We start from the raw sequence: 22446 nt of genomic DNA on the forward strand, positions 1-22446 counted from the left end.
GTGTGTGTGTGTGTGTGTGTGTGTGTGTGTGTGTGTGTGTGTGTATTTGTGTCTGTCATCCCTGCAACATCAGAAATCATACATAGGAAGATCATAGTCTTGGCTGGCCTGAGTATAAATCAAGACTCTATAGCAAAAGTAATCAAAGCAAGTGATGTTTAGAGGTGTGGCTCAAGAGTCACTTGTACTTGTGTGGGGCCCTAAGTTCAAACCCCAGTAACTGCAAGAAAAAATGAGAGAAGAGCCCTAAATCAAACTATCATAAATTGAGACCATCCGTATTGCCATTTGTAAAATTTTGAATTTCTTGTTAATCTGATTATTGATTGTCCTGCTCCAAGGTAGTAGGGACAGAACAGGGCTCTTGTGTCTGGTTAGTATATGGCTGTAACTCCATCATCTAGAACTAGGTTCTTTGCATATTGGCATATTGTAGGAATTCAAAATACATAGGTGAATGAATGAATGACTGCTGGAAGATGCAAGGTAGAGGGAAGTAAGAAGTACATTAAAAGTCACAACTGGGTGCCAGTGGCTCACTCCTTTAATCCTAGCTACTCAGGAAGCTGACATCTGAGGCTCACGGTTCAAAGCCAGCCTGTGCAGGAAAGTCTGGGAGGCTCTTACCTCCAGTTAATCACAGAAAAAGCCAGAAGTGGTCCTGTGGCTCAAGTGGTAGAGCACTAACTTTAAGCAAAAGGAACTCAGGCCCAGAGTTCAAGCCCCAAGACCCGCAAAAAAAAAAAAAAAAAGAGGAACAAAAAGTATATGAGCTGGGATTGTAATTTAATGGAGAACATGTACTTAGCAGGCGAAGCCTTGAGCTCAGTCTGTAGTACCATTAAAGATAATAAAAATCCAAATCCGGACGCCGAGGGCTCACACCTATAATCCTAGCTATTTAGGAGGCTGAGAGTTGAGAATTGAGGTTCAAAGTCAGCTCGGGCAGGAAAGTCGGTGAGACTCATTTCCAGTTAACCACCAAAAAAGCCAGACGTGGAGCTGCGGTTCAATAGTAGAGCGCTAGTCTTGAGCACACCCCCAGGAGCGGCACAAGAAAAAAAGAAAGAAAAGGCACCCAAAAAGACCCAATGAATATTCTAAAGTCAGAAATCCCCGACTAGGGAAAGTTCAGAATTGAGTTTCACCGGGGGTCCGGCCGGGCGCGGGGGGCGTGTCCAAGAAGGGGGCGTGTCCAAGGCGTGTGGAAGGCGGGGCTGGGGCGGAGATAGTCGGAAGCGGGGGCGGAGGCTCAGGAAGTGACGCCCCCAGCCCCTCCCCCGCGCTCCGCGAAGGGGACTTTTGTGGGGAGAGCCAGGTCCGCGGCGCAGATCCGGCGGCGGCGGCGGCAACATGGAGAACGGAGCGGTGTACAGCCCCACCACCGAGGAGAACCCGGGCTCCGCCAGGGGCGCCCGCGGCTTCGCTGCCTACTTCTCGCTGACCCGGCTCCCGTGGTATCGACGCGTTCTCAAGGTCTTGCAGCTGGTGAGTGAGCTCCGAGGGACGGGCCGGAGCCCGGGCGAGCTCGAGCCCTCGGGGGCCGGGGCCGGGGCCGGGGCCGGGGCCGGGGCCGGGCCCCGCGGGCTTGGGAAGCGCTCCGCGCGGCCGCTCAGCCGGGGTGCTCGGAAAGCAGCCGTCTCCACACCCCAGTTGCTTCCCCCTCCGCCTGGGCAGAGGGGCGGTGCCCTCCGCCGGCCGCCTGTCCGCGCCCCGTCGCGCCTCGCGTTTCGTCCCTGGGGTCCCCCGCGGGCGACCTCGGGCCGCCGAGCGTGTTTGGGAGGGCGCCGGAAATGGGCCGGGGAGACCCTGCAGGCCCCTTGGACGCCTTTCGCGGCGCCTCCGCCGCGCGACCTGGCCGCCTCCGCCGGCGGACACTTGTATCACCCCTGTGCCGGCCTGCGGGCTGCGGAGGGCTTCCTGTTGAACCTTCCCGGCGTTTGCGGGTTTCCTGGAGCTGCCTCGCGGCGAGGCCAGTGCCGCTGCTTCTTGATGGATGCTAGTCTTTTACGTGTGGGCTCGAGGTGCGAAGTGCCCGGGCAGTCCAGGTCGCCACACCTAGGAGAGGGACTTCAAGCTCATTTTCGGCAGTGATAAAGTACCATAAACTTAGGAGTGAAAAAAATTTTAGAGTATCTTGGAGATTGAATTTAGCATTCAATCGACAATTCGTCTTCAGCCCCTGTGTACTGTTTGAATCCCTGAGGAGTATTTTCTGCAAGAGGAACAAAATCAGAATACTTAGGATGTTTATGGGTTTGATGTCCCTTCCTCCCTCCTTTCTTCCTTCCTTGCTTCTTTCCTTCCTTCCTCTTTCCCTTTGCTTCCTTCCTGTCTTCTTTTTTTTTTCTTTTCCTTCCTCCCCTCCACCCCCCTTTCTTTTTTTCCTTTTTTGCCAGTCCTGGGGCTTGAACTCAGGTCCTGGGCGCTGTCCCTGAGCTGCTTTTGCTCAAGGCTAGCACTCTACCACTTGAACCACAACACCAGTTCCAGCTTTTTCTGTTTGTGTGGTACTTAGGAATGGAACCCTGGGTTTTGTGCATGCTAGGCAGGCACTCTACAACTAAGCCACATTCCCAGTCGTTCCCCCCTTGCTTTCTCTTTCTCTTTCCCTCTTTCTTTTTCTTTCTGTAAGCCATTCCAGTTAAAAATTTGCTTACTGGTTTCCTTCGGGAGAATTTAAAATTCTCACAACTGAGATGACTAGAGATTAAATTCTTAGAATTCAGATGACCTACTTTTATTGGCTAAGAAAGATAGCAGTCAGAAAGTTGTCTCTGCTTTTAGCCACCAAAATGATTGTATCTGGGGACAATAGGGAAATCACTTGGAGACCAGGGATAAAGTGCTCTGTGGAACCCAAGAGTTATTTTGTCCTGTGTGCCTCTCCAGCCTCCCTCCAGTTAGGTCCACCTTGGTTTCCTTTAGGCTCTTAGCAGCCATCAGACTCTTTGTCCTTCCACTGTCTCTTTGCATAACCTGTACCTAGACCAAAAGGGCTTTCTTCATTCTTCCCCTTGCCAGTTCTCACCTGACTTTTTAAATATCAACTGTGTGTGTCTGCAGTAGAGTATAAATGTTTCTACATGAATAGGGAAAAGAAGTGCCGTGGGTCTGAAGCATTCTTGCTGATCAAAAGAAATCAGTGTTGGTCTGCTATTCGTAAGTCTATTTTTAGATTGCTTTTGTATTTCTTCTTTAATCAGAAGTAGTAAGTCTAAAGTAAATTTCTGTTACTCTATGTGGCTTAGTAAATTCCATATCTTCAGAGCAGAACACAACTTGAAATTTCATTGTAGAGTTTTTTTTTTATGCAGAGGTCAGTCATTTTGCCTTGAAAAATTTGTAAGAGGGTTTCTGTTTGTCTCCACTATTCCCTAGGACATGGGAAAAGAATAAAAGCTAATGTGTCTTGGTGAAATTGATTTGTTTGTAGTTAACTTATAATGCTAAAAGGATGCTTTCTTTACTATGGAGTTTTAAAATGATTTTTCAATTTTGCTTTTTCATTTTTTTGGGGGGGTGAGGGGTCTGGTCGTGGGGCCTGAACTCTGGGCCTGGGCGCTATCCATCAGCTCTTCAGCTCAAGGCTAGCCCTCTACCACTTGAGCCACAGCGCCACTTCCAGCTTTTTTCTTTTTGCTTATGTGGTGCTGAGGAATTGAACCCAGGGCCTCATGCATGCAAGGCAAGCGCTCTACCACTGAGCCACCTTCCCAGCCCTTGCTTTTTCATTTTGATGGTTATCTTTTTGTTCCTGCCTCATTTGCTTTCATGTTATCTCTTCATAATAACAATATATTAAAGTTACCCAGAAAGTCCAAGGAAGTGATAGATGAACTCCTTCTAAATTGTCATCCAGCCTAAGGCAGTAGGAAAGCTCTTCTTTGTTCTCACTTATTCTTTGCATTCTTTTTTTGTCGGTTGTGGGGCTTGAACTCTGGGCCTGGGCACTGTCTCTGAGCTCTTCAGCTCAAAGCAAGCGCTCTACCACTTGAACCACAACGCCACCTCCAGTTTTCTGGTAGTTTTTATTGGAGATAAGAGTCTCATATGAGGATTTCCTGCCCTGGCTGACTCAGCCTTCTGAGTAGCTAGGATTACAGGTGTGAGCCACCAGTGCCCTAGCTTTTTTTTTTTTTTCCCCTCCAGTCGTAGGGCTTGAACTCTGGGCCTGACTGCTGTCTCTGAGCTCTTCAACTCAAGGCTAGTGCTCTACCACTTTTGAGTTATTGCACCACTAGTGGTGTTTTGGTGGTTAATTGGAGATAAGAGTTTCATGGACTTTCTTGCCTGTGCTGGCTTTGAACTGTGATTCCCAGATCTCAGCCTCCTGAGTAGCTAGGATTACAGGCGTGTCTGGCTTGTTTTGGTTTTTTGCTGGTCCTGGGGCTTGAACTCAGGGCCTGGGCTCAGTCCCTGAGCTTCTTTTGCTCAAAGCTAGAACTCTACCACTTGAGCCATACCACATTTCAGGCTTTTTCTGTTTATGTGGTACTGAGGAATTGAACCCAAGGCTTCCTGCATGTTAGACAAGCACTCTATCATTAAGCCACGCTCCCAGCTCCATTCTCTGCGTTTAGATTGTCTTACTTTAGATGACTTATTTTTAAAAACTAAAAAGAATTGCAGATACCCAGTAAGGAACTGTATGGAGAAAACCATAATCAGAAAAGGAAGCTCAGTATTTTAGCAAGGAATCTACAACCCTATGAAATTGTCATACTTTACCAGGTACTGGTGGCCCATGTCTGTAACCCTAGCCACTTAGGATGAGATCTGAAGACCATGGTTCAAAGCCAGCTGGGGCAGGAAAGTCTGTGAAACATTTATCTCCAGTTAACTACCAGTGGAGCCAAAAGTGGAGCTGTAGCTCAAGTGGTAGAGTGCTAAAAAAGCTAAGGACCAGCACCAAAAGAATAAATAACTAGTGTACTTTTATGTGTTTGATTCTCAAATATCCCAAATGAGAAATGAAGTCTGCACTACAGTTTAAAAATCAGATAATGTGTGTTTGGAAAATTCTTAACATTAAAATCCTAGGAGATTGAATTAGATTACCTCTGAGATTCTGTGTGCGTGTGTGTGCGCGTGCGTGCGTGCGTGCGTGCGTGCGTGCGTGCGTGCGTGCGTGTGTGCGCGCGCGCCAGTCCTTGAGGCTTGAACCCAGGGACTGGGAACTGTCTGAGATTTTTTGCTTAAAGCTAACACTCTACCATTTGAACATACCTCCTCTTCTGGCTTTTGGTGCTTAATTGGAAATAAGAATCATGATTTTCCTGCCCTGCTTGGCTTTGCACTGAGATCCTCAGATCTCAGCTTTCTGAGTAGCTAGAATTACAGGCGTGAGCCACTGGCACCAGCTTTTTTGTTTCACTCTTCAAAGATTTATTTTTCCAACTCTCTGGGGGCATAGTGGGGCTTACTGATACAAAGCTCATACCTGAGGGGTACAGTGTGGAGCTTATGTATACACAGGAGATAAGAGTAGAACTTTTCTACTTGAATTTTGTCAGACTTACCCAAAATATAAGCATTCTCTAACTTGTAGCATATCCTTCCACAGCTGAAGAAGACTCTAACCGTTGACCAAACAATGTACGAAGTTACTGGATTCCTAAGTTTTATGCATTTTTAAAGTATTCTGTATACAGCTTTGTCCTGATGCTTGTTTATTTAGTGCCTCTCTTAGGGCCTGGTCTGTCCCTAGTCTGTTTTGCTCACAGCTAGCGCTCTCCTACTTGAGCCAGAGCTCCTTCTGGCTTTTTATTTTCAACTAAACCAGGTAGACACATTTATTGCATCTTATAATCTATTGTTCTGACACAATTGCAATCCATCATTATATTTTGTGAGTTTTAAAAATTTACCTTGATGAAATTATTTCTGTACTAAAGAGAACTGACATTTGGCAACCTCACAGCATTCTTACAATAAGGCAGGTTCTGCCTGGCCATCCTAAGGGAATCAGAGCACAAAGTTAAATGTGGATGTTTACTAGTTTTCATCTCCAGTATGAAATTCTGTATGAAATACCATCTGCATGAAATTCTCTGCTGCCTCCCCATCACACGTAACACTATTCAATCTACAGTACACTTTTGTATTGACTAGTTTGAAGCCAACAGTGTAATATGTTTGTGTGAGTACAAGTTCAGTGTACAAGAAACAATAAGAAAACCATGTTTTATATCATGCAACTAAGCATTCACTATATGTTGTTGGTTATGGGGCTTGCACTCAGGGCCTGGGTACTGCCCCTGAGCTTTTTTGCTCAAGGCTACCACTCATCACTTTTTCTGAGTAGTTTATTGAAAATAAAAGTCTCACAGACTTTCTTGTCTGGGCTAGCTTTGAACTGTGATCCTCAGATCTTAGCCTCCCCAGTACCCAGAATTACAGGCATGAGTCACCAGCACCTGGTTCTCAAATCTTAATTACATGTGTTAACTTGAAGATGTGAAACCCCACAAAAGTTCACCCCTCCCCCTCCCTCCTCCTCTTTCCTTTCCCTCTTCACTGCCCCCCATCCTGGAAGCTTGATTGATAATTTCCTTAATTGTATTTGGGTAACATTTTGTCATTAGAAGGTACTTAACAGGCTGGGAAGGTGGCTCACTGGTAGAGTGCTTGCCTTGCATGCATGAGGCCCTGGGTTTGATTACTCAGCACCATATAAGCAGAAAAAGCCAGAAGTGGAGCAGTGGCTCAAGTGGTAGAGTACTAGCCTGTAATTACACCTGTAATCCTAGGTACTCAGGAAGCTGAGATGTGAGGATTACAGTTTGGAGCCAATGAGGCAGGGAAGTTCATGATACTCCTTATCTCCAATTAACCACCAGAAAGCCAGAAGTGGAGCTTTATCAAGTGGTAGAGCACTAATCTTGAGCAGAAGAGCTCAGTGACAGTTCAAGTCCAAGGGCTAGAACACACACAAAAATTAAATACATGACATTCCATCCTTACACTTTTACTACTAAGATCATGGTTTGATTAGCAGTTAGAGTATGTTTACAGTAAGGCTGCCTTATTTGCAGTTATTATACACAGTTTTGACTAAGCATGGTAAAATAATGTATCAAAAGAAATTTCAAAACCAAAAATTTTAAATTTCCAAGTGCACATTGTGTGGCTCAATTGAAGCAGAAGAGTGCTAAGTCAGTCCTGAGTTATTGTCAGTCTTGTTTAAATCATTGTGTGGTCCTTTTGTTTTCTGCCCTTAATTATATGAAAATTTGCTTCCCCAAGGGCAAATGGTGCCCTGGTAAAAAAATGAATGTGCTTAATTTAAGTGATTAGGTAAAAATATGAGATCTGTTGAAAGGTGCCATGTCTTTGGTGGAAGTCGGGCAGTGTTAATGGGGTAAAATTGTATCAAGCATGTGAGGTACAGCACTGAAACAACTCATCCCAGGCGTGAGTAGTTTTTTCTTAGTGGTATTCTCTTAGAACCATAGTTTTGCCCAAGATCTGCTGTACTTGCTTTTTAAGTTGTTCTGAGGTTTTTCTTTTCTTTTTTTTTTTTTCCTTTTTCTTTTTCAAATAACATTCTTTCTGACTTGCTGATGCAGAGATGGTTGCTCCTTTCCTCCTATTCTGGAGTTGTGAAATTCCTCTGGTCTCTGCTTAGTCCTCTGCTCTTGTCTTCTAACTTACTAAGCCAGGCAGCATTCTCTGCACCTCCATCTAAAGTCCATTTTCTCTTGCTAATCTTCATGCAACCACACCTGAGTCCTTCATTTTCCTCACTGTCCCAATCCATTTAGGTCAACTACTTTATTCCCTTAGATTTACCATGCAAAATGTTGACTTTATAATTTGTTTTTCCTACTTCCACCCCATTTTTCTCTTCCTGTACAGATCTGTGTGTCTCGCATTTTGGTTTGAGTCTTGCTTTTCCAGTTTGTCATGGTTCCACTACTCTTGAGATTTTTCATAATATATGGCGAATGCTCAGTTACGTGTTATAAAACATGGTTTTCTTATTGTTTCTTGTACACTGAACTTGTACTCCACACAAACATATTACACCGTTGGCTACAAACTAGTCAATACAAAAGTGTACTGTAGATTGAATAGTGTTATGTGTGATGGGGTGGCAGCAGAGAATTTCATGCAGATAATAGTTTGTAGTGCCTTTAAAACTGGGGATGAAAACTAGTAAACATCCACATTTAACTTTGTGCTTTGATTCCCTTAGGATGGCCAGGCAGAACCTGCCTTATTGTAAGAATGCTGTGAAATTAAAGCGTTTGTAAGTGTGACTTCAATTAATAGATACAGAGCAAGACTGGTTGGTTACTTGAGACTGACTGCCTCTGAATGGCTGCATCCTGTACTTTTCTTACCCAGACCAGACAAGAAACTTATGTGCTACAGATAAGACATTTTTGTCAGGGAGTCTTCAGGAAGTAGTCCTAATAATCTTTTTTTTTTGGTCATGGGGCTTGAACTCTGGGCCTGTGCACTGCCTCTGAGCTCTTTAGCTCAAGGCAAGCGCTCTACCACTTGAGCCACAGCACCACTTCTGGTTTTCTGTTGGTTAATTGGAGATAAGATTCTCATGGACTTTTTGGCCTGGTCTGGCTTTCAGCGGATTCCTCAGATCTGCCTCCTGCGTAGCTAGAATTACAGGTGTGAGCCACTGCTGACCAGCACATGTTCTGTACTTTTTTTTTTTTTTTTTTTTTTTTATTTTATTTTTTTATTGTAAAGCTACTATACAGAGGGTCACAGTTACATGAGTGAGGTTATGAGTACACTTCCTCTTGAACATTGTTACCCCCTCCATTGTTTTCCCCCTACCATCCCCTCCCTCCCTCCCTTTCTGTACTTTTTTTGCACTAACATGTTTTCATTTCTTTGTAATAAAAAAGCCCAAGAATACAGTTGCAGGGTCACAGGACAGATACATGGTTGTTGTTTTTTTTTTTTTTTTGGGTCCGGTTAGGGGGCCTGAACTCTGGGCCTGGGCGTTGTCCCTCAGCTCTTCAGCTCAAGGCTAGTGCTCTACCACTTGAGCCACAGCGCAACTTCCGGCTTTTTTCTTTCTGCTTATGTGGTGCTGAGGAATCGAACCCAGGGCGTCATGCATGCAAGGCAAGCGCTCTACCACTGAGTCACCTTCCCAGCCCAAGATACATGCTTTTTTTTTTGAAGGAAAATTATTTTTCAGAGCAGCCATGTCAATGTTGAATTCTTATTATGTACTATGAAATATATCTGTTCGCTTTTGGTACCAGCCTTGCTGCCATTGGTGTGTATGATTGCTTCCCCTAGCCCTGTTGGGAGTGAGGTGGCATTCCGTTTAGCCACAATGAATAATTCATCAAGCATTTTCATGGTTTGAGCACCCAGAAGGAAACTCCCTTGTCTTCCACAAAAGTGCACTAGCTACCAAGTGAATCACTCTACCTTTTTTTTTTTGGCTTATGATCAAACATCAAGAATCAAACATCATGGGGCTGGGAAGGTGGCTCAGGGGTAGAGCGCTTGCCTTGTATGCATGAGGCCCTGGGTTCAATTCCTCAGCACCACATAAGCAGATAAAGCTGGAAGTGGCATTGTGTCTCAAGTGGTAGAACGCTTACCTTGAGCTGAAGGTGAGCTGTCAGGCCATGGGACTGACAAAAAAAAAATAATCCAACATCATGCAAACTAATATTGACTGTAGAAAGTAATTGTTTCTATGAAAACTATATTGAATGCTTTGGGAAAGCAGAAAGGCAAGTTACTTAAATATTCATCAGCTGAGAAATTTCTTAAGGCCAGCAAAACTGGTCTGACTGTGGAAAGGTTCTGTTTCGCAAGTATCCAAGACCTTGCTTCACTTTCACTGAAAGTAAAAACAGTCTAGAAGTGCTGGTTCATAAATGATGAAAAGGTATTTGTAAATATGACCTATAATTTGAAGATGCACCTAAAAATTTGTAAATTAATGTGCCTTTTTGTTTCAAGTGAAAATAAAGTACTTCAGCTGGACATCAGTGGCTCACACCTGTAATCGTAGATACTCAGGAGGCTAAGATCTGAGGATTGCAGTTTGAAGCCTTCTGGAGAAGGAAAGTTCATGAGACTCTTACCTCCAGTTAACAACCAAAAAGCCCTAAGTGGAGCTGTGGCTAAATTGTTAGAGTACTAGCTTTGAGCAAAACAACTCAATAGCACCCAGGCCCTGAGTTTAAGCTCCTGGACCAGGACCAAAAAACAAAATAAAGCAGAGTGGTGGCTCATGCTAGTGGCTCGTTGCTGTAATCAGCTACTCAGGAGGCTGAGGAGTGAGGATCATGGTTTGGAGCCAGCCCAGGCAGAAAAGTCCCCATGAGAATCTTATCTCCAGTTAACCACTCAAAAACCAGAAGTGGAGCTGCAGCTCAAAGTGGTAGAGCACTAGTCTTGAGCAAAAGAGCTCAGGAACATCACCCAGGCCCTGAGTTCAAGCCCCACAACCAACCAACCACACACACACACACACACACACACACACACACACACACACACACACACCAACCAACTTAGAGTACATGTGTATTATTCTATGTCACACACACACACACACACACACACACACACAACAACAACAACAACAACCAATTTAGAGTACATGTGTATTATTCTATGTCCCACTTTGTACTCTTCCTGACTGCATCTTTTAGTGATTAGCTACTCTTCTTTATTACTACTACCCCTAGTCACTATCTTCCCTGATTTGCTACTTCAGCTTCCCAGTTGGTTGTCTGCCCCAAGTTTTACACTAGTTCCAGTTTCCTCCCAATTTTGGAGCTAGCATGGTTTATGAAGTATAAATCTTGCCGGGAGCTGGTGGCTCAGATCTCAGGAGGCTGAGATCTGAAGATGGCGGTTTAAAGCCAGCCTGGGCAGAAAAGTCTGTGAGACTCTTATTTGCAATTAACCATAAAAAGCTGGAAGTGGGCCTGGGAAGGTGGCTCAGTGGTAGAGCGCTTGCCTTGCATGCATGAGACCTTGGGTTCGATTTCTCAGCACCACATAAGCAGGAAAAAAAAAAAGCCAGAAGTGGTGCTGTGGCTCAAGTGGTAGAGCGCTAGCCTTGAGCTGAAGAGCTGAGGGATAGCACCCAGGCCCAGAGTTCAGGCCCCACGACTGGACCAAAAAAAAAAAAAAAACAAAAGCTGGAAGTGGAGCTATGGCTCAAGTGGTATAATGCTAGCCTTAAGCACAAAAGCTCAGGGATAGCACCCAGGCCCAGAGTTCAAGCTTCAGGACTGTTTAAAAAAAATCTTGTCAAATCTAAAACTGGGAGAGAGCAAGGGAAGGAGTGACATTGTTCAAAAAGAAATGTACTCATTACCTGATTTATGTAACTGTAACCCCTCTGTACGTACCTAACAAAAAAACTAAAAAACTTATAAATCCAGAGCTTTTGGAGTAGTTGATGTGGGGACTTACATCTGGCCTCTGCTTACCTCTGTAGACTCATGTAATAATTGCTTACTGCCTTCTCCTTTCTTCAAACTCTGTATGTCAGCTATGTTGACTTAATTGGTTTCCACAGTTTGTGAATCAGGTAATATTGGGGAATTGTGCCCTGATTTCTCATCTTTAGCCTTTGTGTATATTGTTTTTCTGCTAGTAACTTCTGTACCAATCTTTCACTCCAGAACTGATTTTCTGTCCTTCATGTCTCCACTTTCCTCTGAAAAGTCCCTCTGGTGTGATTTTCGTTTTTCTTCTTTTCTTTCCCTCCCCACTTCTTTCCCTACCTGCCTTCCTTTCCTTTCCTTTCTTTCTTTTCTTTTTTTTTTTTTTTGGTGTTGGTTGTGGGGCTTGAACTCAGAACCTGGATACGGTCCGGGAGTTTTTTGCTCAAGGCTAGTGCTCTACAACTTTGAGCCATAGTGCCACTTCTGGTTTTCTGGTTAATTGGAGATAAATCTCACACTTTCCTACCTGGGCTGGCTTTGAATTGCGGTCCTTAGATCTCAGTCTCCTCCAGTGCCCAGCTGGTGTGCTTTTCTAACATCCTGATTTCCATGCAAGCACAGTATTGTCTAAATTCTGCCTATATGTCCTTAAAAGCACTTTCACTCTTTAGTTATGTGTAGGTGGAGTTCTGATTTTGTTTGTTATAGTCTCTATAAATTGAGTAAAGAGGTGGTAGGCTGGCTTTGAAAAAAGATGGGTCAGCTGGGCACTGGTGGCTCACGCCTGTAATCCTAGCTACTCAGGAGGCTGAGATCTGAGGATCGCGGTTCAAAGCCAGCCCGGACAGGAAAGACCGTGAGACTCTTATCTCCAATAAACCACCAGAAAACCGGAAGTGGCGCTGTAGCTCAAGTGGTAGAGCACTTGCCTTGAGCTGAAGAGCTGAGGGACAGCGCCCAGGCCCAGAGTTCAAGCCCCACAACCGACAAAAAAAAAAAGAAAAAAAGGAAAAAAAGAAAAAAGATGGGTCTTGTTAAATTGCCAAGACTGGCCTTAAACTCTTGATGCTCCTTTCTCAGTTCCCTCAGTAGCTTGGGCTACAGGTGCATACTGAATATTATGGGTTCTCTGAAAAACTTGTAAAATGTTTCACTTCTTTTGTAGCTGCTGTCTCTGCTGGCCTTCATCTGTGAAGAGGTTATACCAGAATGTACTTTGTGTGGAGGACTATACTTTTTTGAATTTGTAAGCTGTAGCGCCTTTCTCCTGAGCCTCCTCCTGCTGATTGTGCACTGCACTCCACTGCATGACCGTGTTGATGCGGGAAAGGTCAAGTCATCTGTAAGTGGGGGAGGTCTAGTTCCTATAGTAAGGGCATAAAACACTGTCTTAAAATCTTGTGAGCTTTTATTGTGTATAATATATGCTTTCAGAATTTAATACTATGAAGAGACACTACCCATTATTCCAGTTCTCTGCTTGTAATCATCTTGCAAAAGATGATGGAGAGGGAAAGTAAGGTGGTGATAAGAGTGGCAAGACTTGGGCTGGGAAGGTGGCTCAGTGGTAGAGTGCTTGCCTTGCATGCATGAGGCCCTGGGTTCGATTCTTCAGCACCACATAACCAAAAAGAAAAAAGCCAGAAGTGGCACTGTGGCTCAAGTGGTAGAGCGCTAGCCTTGAGCTGAAGAGCTGAGGGCCAGCGCCCAGGCCCAGAGTTCAGGCCCACGACTGGAACAAAAGAAAAAAAAAAGAGTGGCAAGACTGCAATAGTTTACTTATTGGGGCTTAGTTTAATTATCTTAAAATGTGTCTACTATTTTAAACTTTTCTTTGTAAAACTTATTTCTCACATTACAGTGTCACTTATTATGAGTTGTATGACTATTATATGTGAAGCATTATGCTACATGTCAGAGATAATAGTAACGAACTAATGGCTATTTCTGAGGCTTTTCCATAAAACAATGTCCAATTCTATGCTTTGATTTCATTTTATTATGAAAAATGTTACCTGTAGTGCATAAAGAATGCATTTGTAGGGGCTGGGAAGGTGGCTCAGTGGTAGAGTGCTTACCTCGCATGCATGAGGCCCTGGGTTCTATTCCTCAGTACCACATAAGCAGATAAAGCTGTAAGTGGTGCTGTGGCTCAAGTGGTAGAGCGCTATCCTTGAGCTGAAGAGCTGAAGGACAGTGCCCAGGCCCAGAGTTCAGGCCCCACAACCAACAAAAAAAAAAAAAAGAAAAGAAAAAGAATGCATTTGTTGATTTCTTGTTAAGAAATTTCTCTTGTATTTACTGTATATTAGGGAAGCATTATTTTCACAAAATTAGAGATACTTTTTTGGGGGGGAGTAGTGGAATGTGAACTCAGGGCCCCAATGAGACAGTCTGCTAACCCTATTTCTATTTGTAAGGTTTGGATTTGTGGGGTGACAGATGAAATAATTTACTTAAGTCTTGAACTTAATAAGAAAGAATTGAGCAATTTACTTCTTCAGTAGTATTTGAATTGTCAATAGTGATCTGTGCAGAATTATGTATGTTGATATAAATGATATAAATGTTGATACAAAGGAACTCACATCTCTGAGGGTAAGCATAAAAATTGTCATAGAATCCAATTGCTAGTGATTCACACTTATAACTCTGGGTACTCAAGAAGGCTGAGATCTGAGGATCACAGTTCAAAACCAGACCAGGCAGAAAAGCTCATGAGACTTAAATCTTTTGGCAAAAAGCCAGAAGTAGAACTGTGGCTAAAGTTGGTAGAGCACCAGCTTTGAGTAAAAAAGCTAAGGGACAGTGCTCAGGCCCTAAGTTCAAGACCCAGTACTGGCATAAAACAGCCACAGAAATCACCACTGGGCTTTGGTGGCTCAAAAATGTAATCCTCACTACTCAGGAGGCTGAGATCTGAGGACTGCAGTTCAAAGCGAGCCCAGAAAGGAAAGTCTATGGGCCCAAAGCATGGATAGAATTTGAATGCCAAGTTTATTGAAAAGTTACATGTTGGGGTATAAAAGTAAGTCATTGAAGCTTTTGAAATTAAAAAAATGTTTCCATGAGTCTAACTATACTTTATTCCTTCTGTGTGCACAGGATTTTTATATCACGTTGGGAACAGGATGCGTATTTTTGTTGGCGTCTATCATTTTTGTTTCTACTGATGGCAGAACCATAGCTGAAGTTGCTGCAAGTGTAGGTATTTTGTATCTGTAACTGCTTATTTTCATTTCCTTAGAGATAAGAGAATTTGGGAAGTACTAGATGAGTTTTACAATATGCGAAGGTAGTTTGTCTTTTATTGTTTAATATTAATTTGAATAGAAAACCTAGAGGTAAATAAATATGATAGTCTTAAAAACACAGAATCTGAACACTGATAGCTCACGCCTGTAGACGTAACTATTCAGGAGGCTGAAATCTGAGGATCTCAGTTTGAAGCCATCCCTGGCAAAGAAATCTGTAAGACTATCTCTAGGTGGGTGCTGGTGGCTCACACCTGTAATCCTAGCTACTCAGGAGGCTGAGATCTGAAGGTCATGGTTCGAAGCCAGCCTGGGCAGCAAAGTCCCTGTGAGATTATCTCCAATTAACCACTTAACAACCAGAAGTGGTGTGTGGCTCAAGTGGTAGAGCACTAGCCTTGAGCACAGATAGTCTAGGGACAGTATCCAGACCCTGAGTTCAAGCCTCATAACTGACAAAAAACAAAATAAAAACCCAACAAAACTATCTCTAATTAACCACCAAAAACTCAAGTGGTAGAACATTAGCTCCTCTCTAGCAAAAATGCTAAGGGACAGTGCCCAGACCCTGAGTTGAAGTTCAAGTCCCAGTACCAGCACAAATCAAATCAAAACAAAACAATGGTGACATTGATCAAGGTGCATTACATTCATTGACACGTTGAATTGAAATGCCCTTACTTAGAAAATAGTTTTTAAAAAGCCCAAAGGAAAAAAACATGCAAATTTTTCCAATATATAAATCACATGTTCAGAAAATTTTTAAAAGTCTAAAGAAACTGTTTAAAAGTTTAGTTTTGTTACATATATGATCTATAGAAATGATAAAAAATTTTTATCATTTATAAATTTTTCCACAACTATATGTCAGGTACTATTCTAGGAATATACAGGAGACATAACTCAACAATTCAGTCCCATAAAGAGATAGGTAGAGGAATAAATGAAGTATATAAAAATGAACTGGTAGAAATTCATCTAGGTAGTGAGGCTTAATAATACTAGGTCTTGAACTAGGGCCTTGTGCTCCACTGTGTAGCCCTTTTGCATTTTATTATTTTTAGTTTTTATTTTAGTTTTTGTTTTTCTCCAGATAGGGTTTTGTGTTTTGCCCACATCAGCCTCAAATACCTTTGTCAAAAACCCTTGTCTTCTGAGAAGCTGAAATGACAGGCTTATGCCACTACACTCAACTAGACTACAGTCTTTAATAGATAATACATATGTTTACAATTTTATCAAGACTGGGGAAACAAAGGAGGAGGCTACAATTCTTGATAAGAAATGTACTCATTATCTTGCCCATGTAATTGTAACCCCTCTGTACGGTATTTTCACAATAAAAAAAAAAAAAGAAAAAAAACAATTTTATCAAGACTGTCTTCTAAGGAGCACTAGGCAGGAATAGTTTTGTTATTTTTTTGTTTTTATTTTTTTTTTGCCAGTCTTGGGGCTTGAACTTAGAGCCTGGGCACTTTCTCTAAACTTTTTTGCTCAAGGCTAGTGCTCTATCACTTGAGCCACAGCTCCACTTCTGGCTTTTTGGTGGCTAATTAGAGATAAGAGTCTCAGAGATGTTCCTGCTTGGGCTGGCTTTGAACTGCAAGCCTCAGGTCTCAGTCTTCTGAATAGCTAGGATTATAGGCATGTGTTAAAAGCACAAGGCTAGGAATAGTTTTTAAGGAAGTTGATTTCCATGTTTTTAACCTCCATATATAACTTTTCCTTTAATATATGTGAGGACTCATCTCTGGAGAGGAATCCAGCCAGTTCTTTTCCACTTTCCCTTTTACAGACTCCGTCACTCCTTAAAAGAAAAATGTAGTTGCCTGTCCCAAATCTTAACTGTTGTGTGTTGCCTTAAATTACAAAACAGAACAAAACAAAACACACTTTAGTACATCAAGTACAGCAAAGGAACAATTAAAAATAAGGATCTAGCTTTTGGTGGTTTTTTTTGTTATTGTTTTTTTCCAGTTCTGGGGCTTGAACTCAGGGCATGGACATTGTCCCTGAGCTTCTTTTGCTTAAGGCTAGCGCTCTACCATTTGAGCCACAGTGCCACTTCCAGCTTTTTCTGTGTATGTGGTACTGAGGAATAGAACCCAGGGCTTCATGCATGCTACATAGGCAGTCTACTTCTAAGCCACCTTCCCAGCCCAAGGATCCAGTTTTTATCTGTCAAGATTTATGTTTATAATTCAATTTCTGGATTTCAGAAAAATAACACTGTATATATTATAAATTACACAATAGTTTTGGAGGGCCTGGGACCACCCCGTAATAGAGAATGCTGTTAATGAGGCAAAATACACAAATAGTTGTAGTATGGAGATGACTAAAGGATGTAGGGTTCATGTAAATTTTGAATCAAGTGAATGATAAAAATGTAGACTTTTTGTAGGTTTCTGGGTTACACAGTCGTAATCAAGGATCATGAACCTAGTCTGGTACCATTGTTGTGAATGACAAACAGTGGGATAAATCCTTGCACGTTAGCTTGTTTCCATTAGTATTTTGCTTTTAATCAGTTAAGGTTGTAATTAATACAGTTGCTAGCAAATAATAGAATATTAAAATTACCTTTATGATAAAACAACATAAAAGGAGTTCAGAGAGTTACACGGCAACGATATATTTACCTAGTCGTGTAACTTCAGTTTCTTAGCACTTTACACATGTAAAAAACATAAAATTACAGCTGAGTGCCAGTTAAATACCAAAAAGCCAGAAGTGGAGCGTTAGTTCAAGTGGTAGAGTACTAGCCTTGAATACAAGTTTTAGGTAGTACCTAGACCCTGAGTTCAAGCCCCAGGTCCAGCACAAACCAAAAAACAATAAAAGCTACCCCCCCTTAAAAACACAGCTACAATTGTATTCCTTGACTGGTTCTTGCAATGAGTATTACCTATCCATGGATACATAAACCAGTCGAAGAGAGTATCACAGTTTGAATAGGGTCTTATATTAATTTCAGTTTATATACTTATTTTTATCACAATTATGATATGGTGATAGATAAAATACAAGCACAAAATATTCCTATAAAATTCTGGAGGGTAAATGAAATGAAGTTAAAGGAAAATTGAGTTCTAAGAGGGAAAATCAATTTTTTTGTCTTTTCTTTTTTGGTACTGGGGATCGAACCCAGGACGTTGCACTTGCTAGGCAAGTGCTTTGCCACTGAGCTACATCCCAGCCCGGGAAAATCAATTTTTAAAAGACAAGTACATACTTATGTAGATGAAGTCTTCAATTGTTTCAGTGTTCAGTTTTCTTTGGACATATTTAATATAGTGACGTAGTTTGAGAAGCCAGTAATAGGCTGGAAATTGCCTTTTTTTTTTTTTTTGTAGGTCGTGGGTCTTAAACTCTGGACATGGGGCCTGTCCCTCAGCTCTTCAACTCAAGGCTAGCACTCTACCACTTAAGCCACAGCACCACTTCCGGTTTTCTTGTGGTTAATTGGAGATAAGCATCTCATAGATTTTCTTGTCCAGGCTGGCTTTGAACCTTGATCCTCAGATCTCAGTCTCCTCAGTAGTTAGAATTACAAACGTGAGCCACTGGTGCTTGGCTTAGAAATTACCATATATATATATTTCTTTTATATATGTTTACATTATGAAAAAAATAAGGACTTAGGGAATCAATTTAAAAGGCAAGTAAATAAATCTGCAAAGTATGTGAGCAAAAGACCAGAAGATAACTTGTCAGGATTGTGTGATGTAGAGGGTCTAGTGGGACTGAAGCTCTGTGGTGGGGACATTGTGGCAGAGATGACATGTGGTCTGTATTTGAAGTATTTAGGAAGCTTACCAGGGAAGTGAAGGGATGCATACATGCCACCAAAACAAAACACACTCCAGACTAGAGAAAGATTGGTGGGAGTGGGCTGATAAGTTGGCTTTGCTGGGGGCACCCTGGTTATTCAATAGATTCAAGAAAGCAGTTTTGTTAATTGGGCACCTGTGGCATGCCTGTGATCTTAGCTACTCAGGAGGCTGAGATGTGAGTATTGTGGTTCAAAGCTAGATTGAGCAGGAAAGACTGTAAGACTTTTACCTCCAATTAACCACCAAAAAAAAGGAAGTAGAACTGTGACTTAAGTGGTAAAATGCTAGCATTGAGTGAAAAAAAAACTGACGAACCTCATAAGCCCTGAGTTCAGGCCTCATAGTATTGACACAGACAAACAAAAAACATCAACAATGAATGATAGAATGTGATTTCTTTAGAGAGGTTGGGAAAGTAAGAGTCAGGAGGCTGCAACAGATTGCCGTAGAATGTTAATGGTCATAGAGGTGCCAGCCAGGCATGGTGTACATCTGCAGTGCTAGCACGCAGGAGGCTGAAGCTGGAAAATCATGAACTCAAGGCCACTTGGGCCAAAAATGGTTCCCCCCATATGCAGTTGTGGAGTGGAATCATCACCTACTGTAATGTCTCTTTTAGCTTCCATTTTCCTTAAGGGTTTTGCTAGCTGAAGAAGCTAAATTTGAAGCCTGGTCTTCTGTCTATAGATGGAATTCTCAGAATGTTTAGTCACATGTTAGAAGAGACACTGAGGAAGTGATTTAAGGAAGAGGAAGTAGGTAGTGGCGTCATGTTGCTGTGTCATTGCAGTGTGACAATTACCTGGAAAACTTTTAACCTCATTTTTTTTTTTTTCCAAAATGGAGTTTCTGTTTGACTTCAGTAACTTACTCCATTTTCACCTGGCCTGAGTTGCATCTTTACTCTAATCACATGTATGGTCAGTCTAACCATCACTAAAAAAATCCTGTGTTTCATGTCATTTTTTAAGGATTTTATTTTTTCCTCTACTGAGTTTGGTTTTATAGATTGACATGTCATATATGCTGTATATCTAGGATAGGATATTTGGGCTGTTGTGGAATACTTGCCTAGCATACATTGGGCCCTGGGTTTTGATCCCCTGTATCACAAAAACAAAAGGACATTAATAACTTGTGAAACTTTGACTAATAGCTGTTATTCTGGACATTTTTTGTGACTTCTTTCCATTTTTTGGAGGAGAGGAGTCATTACTGGGGTTTTGAACTCAGTTCCTCACACTTGCTAAAGTAGGTTCTCTACACTTGAACCATTCTACCAGCCCTTTTTGTGGTTTTTTTTTTTTTTTTGTGGGTCATGGGGTTTGAACTCTGGGCCTGGGCGCTATCCCTGCACTCTTCAGCTCAAGGCGATTGCTTTACCATTTCAGCCACAGCACCACTTCTGGCTTTCCTAGTGGTTTATTGGAGATAAGAATCTCATGGACTTGGGGCTGGGAAGGTGGCTCAGTGGTAGAGCGCTTGCCTTGTATGCATGAGGCCCTGGGTTCGATTCCTCAGTACCACATAAGCAAAAAGAAAAAAGCTGGAAGTGGCACTGTGGCTCAAGTGGTAGAGTGCTAGCCTTGAGCTGAAGAGCTGAGGGACAGCGCCCAGGCCCAGAGTTCAGGCCCCACGACCGGACCCCCCCCAAAAATAAATAAAAGTAAAAAAAGAATCTCATGGACTTTCCTGCCTGGGCTGGCTTTGAACTGTGATCCTCAGATCTCAGCCTCCTAAGTAGCTAGGATTACAGACGTAAACCACCAGCGCCCGGCAATGTTGATTATTTTTTGAAATATGTTTTTCTTTATGCCCAAGCTGTCCTGAACTGCATTCCTCCTATGCTTTCCTGAGTCTCTGGGATGACAAGCATGTGCCACTGTGCCCAGCCATTGTGCTGCTTCTGTAGTTGTTGGATGACAAGTATGCATGCCATTAGTTGAGATGGAGTCTAGTGAACTTTGTCCAGCCTCAAACTGCAATCCCTTGATTTCTGCCTTCCAAGTAGCGAGGATTATAGAGTTGAACCTCTGTGACTGACACTTCTGTCTTTTTCTTTTTTTTTTTTTTTGTGCTGTTCTGGGGCTTGAACTCAGGGCCTGGACTCAGCTTTTTTGCTCAAGGCTAGTGCTCTACTTCTGGCTTTTTAGCGGTTGATTGGAGGTAAGTCTCATGGACTTTCCTGCCCAGGTGGGTTTGAAAAGCAATCCTCAGATCTCAATCTCCGAAGTAGGATTACAGGTGTGAGCTACTGCTCGCAGCCACTTCTTTCCATTTTTTGATGGCCTAATTTTTTTTTTCACCATTCAAAAGTAGTAGATATTATTGATAAATGAGCCAGGCACTGGTGGCTCCCGCCTGTAATCTTAGCTACTCAGAAGGCTGAGATCTGAGGATCGAGGTTCAAAGCTCAAAGCCAGCCTGGGCAGGAAAGTCCGTGAAACTCTTTCTCCAATAAAACACCACCAGAAAACCAGAAGTGGCTCTGTAGCTCAGGTGGTAGAGGACTCGCCTTGAGCTGAAGAGCTGAGGGACAACGCTCAGGCCCAGAGTTCAAGCCCTATGACCGACCAAAAAAAAAAAAAAATTGATAAATGGTCTTGCTTGCTTGATGTACTCTCAGAGTTCAGTAGGAAATGTGAGATTGTATCTTCTTCTTCTTACGTACATTTTTCTTCTTTTGCTTCTCAAGTTTGGATTTATAGCAAGTTTTATGTTCCTGTTTGACTTCATTGCTATGTTGTATGAAAAACGACAAGAGGCCCAGCTGAGAAAACCTGAGACTACCAAAGCAGAAGCCCTCACAGAACCACTGAACGCTTAAAGCTGAGGAGCTATGAAGCAGAAGAGGGCAACTTCACCCACACCCGCCCTGGCACGAAGCTTTCATGTGTCTAACTGTTTAAGCCTAGGGCAGGTGCAGGAGGGCAGTGCTGTCAATATTGGACTTTATGGCTGTCACTGCAAATTAGGTTGGAGGGGTTTTTATTATTTTTTAAAACTTTGCTACTAAAATTGGTCTCATGCAGGATTTTTTTAGGAGGAGAGGGATTGCTTGTTTAAATCACATAGGTCCACTGATGATAAATGATTATGTTGCTCTGCTACAGGGCATTCTGTTATGTGGCTTAGCTTCTAAATTACCATATAGTACTGTGTAAACAGCATGGTTGTATTCAGCCATTTAGAAGTTTGATTTTAAAATTAATTTGCTTAGCTATTAATGATTACTGTTGAAGATTAGATTATGTTCTGTTATTAGAAAAGTAATGTTTATTTAAGAGATCCATATTTAAAATATTGGTGTTAGGGTTTTTTCTTAATATATAATACTTGGCCTTACTGTATCTCACTCAGCTTTAAACTTATGGTAACTGTTTAGGATAATCACTTTTTCTGAGACTTTGTATAGCTTACTATAAAATATATGGAAGATGTTGGTATTTTATATGTATAAAAGCAACATCAGCAACCTCATGATTATATTGCACTTTGGTTGGAGATGTGTAACATATAGAAAAATGGTAAAAATAGATATTACACCTAAAGACCAAAGAAAGGCTAGACTTTTGCCCACCTACAGTGGAAATAAAAACAGACTTCAAACGCTTAGTGCGTATGTGAAGAGGTGAGTTCATATTGAGGTAGAACCAGTCAGTCATCTTATTGGCATGTGTTGTTTCTACTTAAATAATGCAGCTCCACAGGCTCTCAGGGTTTTCTTTGAGCCAGTCTTTGTTGTTGCTGTTGTTGGTTGTGGGGCCTGAACTCTGGGCCTGGGCGCTGTCCCTCAGCTCTTCAGCTCAAGGCTAGCGCTCTACCACTTGAGCCACAGCGCCACTTCCATCTTTTTCTGCTTATGTGGTGCTGAGGAATTGAACCCAGGGCGTCAGGCATGCAAGGTAAACACTCTACCACTGAGCCACCTTCCTAGCCCCAGTCGTCATCTTT

The 22446-nt window shown here is 42.4% G+C and overlaps 1 protein-coding gene across 1 annotated transcript; it reads left to right on the forward strand.

Moving 5' to 3' along the window:
• The first annotated feature begins 1300 nt into the window (after window positions 1-1300).
• On the forward strand, window positions 1301-22231 carry Cmtm6 (CKLF like MARVEL transmembrane domain containing 6). Its single transcript, XM_042666510.1, has 4 exons — window positions 1301-1488; window positions 12568-12744; window positions 14508-14606; window positions 21188-22231. The coding sequence occupies exons 1-4, from the start codon at window positions 1354-1356 to the stop codon at window positions 21317-21319; spliced, it is 543 nt and encodes a 180-aa protein (XP_042522444.1). The 5' UTR covers window positions 1301-1353; the 3' UTR covers window positions 21320-22231.
• Window positions 22232-22446: the final 215 nt, after the last annotated feature.

This window comes from Dipodomys spectabilis, unplaced genomic scaffold, assembly GCF_019054845.1.
Source record: "Dipodomys spectabilis isolate Male_0828 unplaced genomic scaffold, ASM1905484v1 ptg000365l, whole genome shotgun sequence".
In the NCBI taxonomy this organism is placed as follows: domain Eukaryota; kingdom Metazoa; phylum Chordata; class Mammalia; order Rodentia; family Heteromyidae; genus Dipodomys; species Dipodomys spectabilis.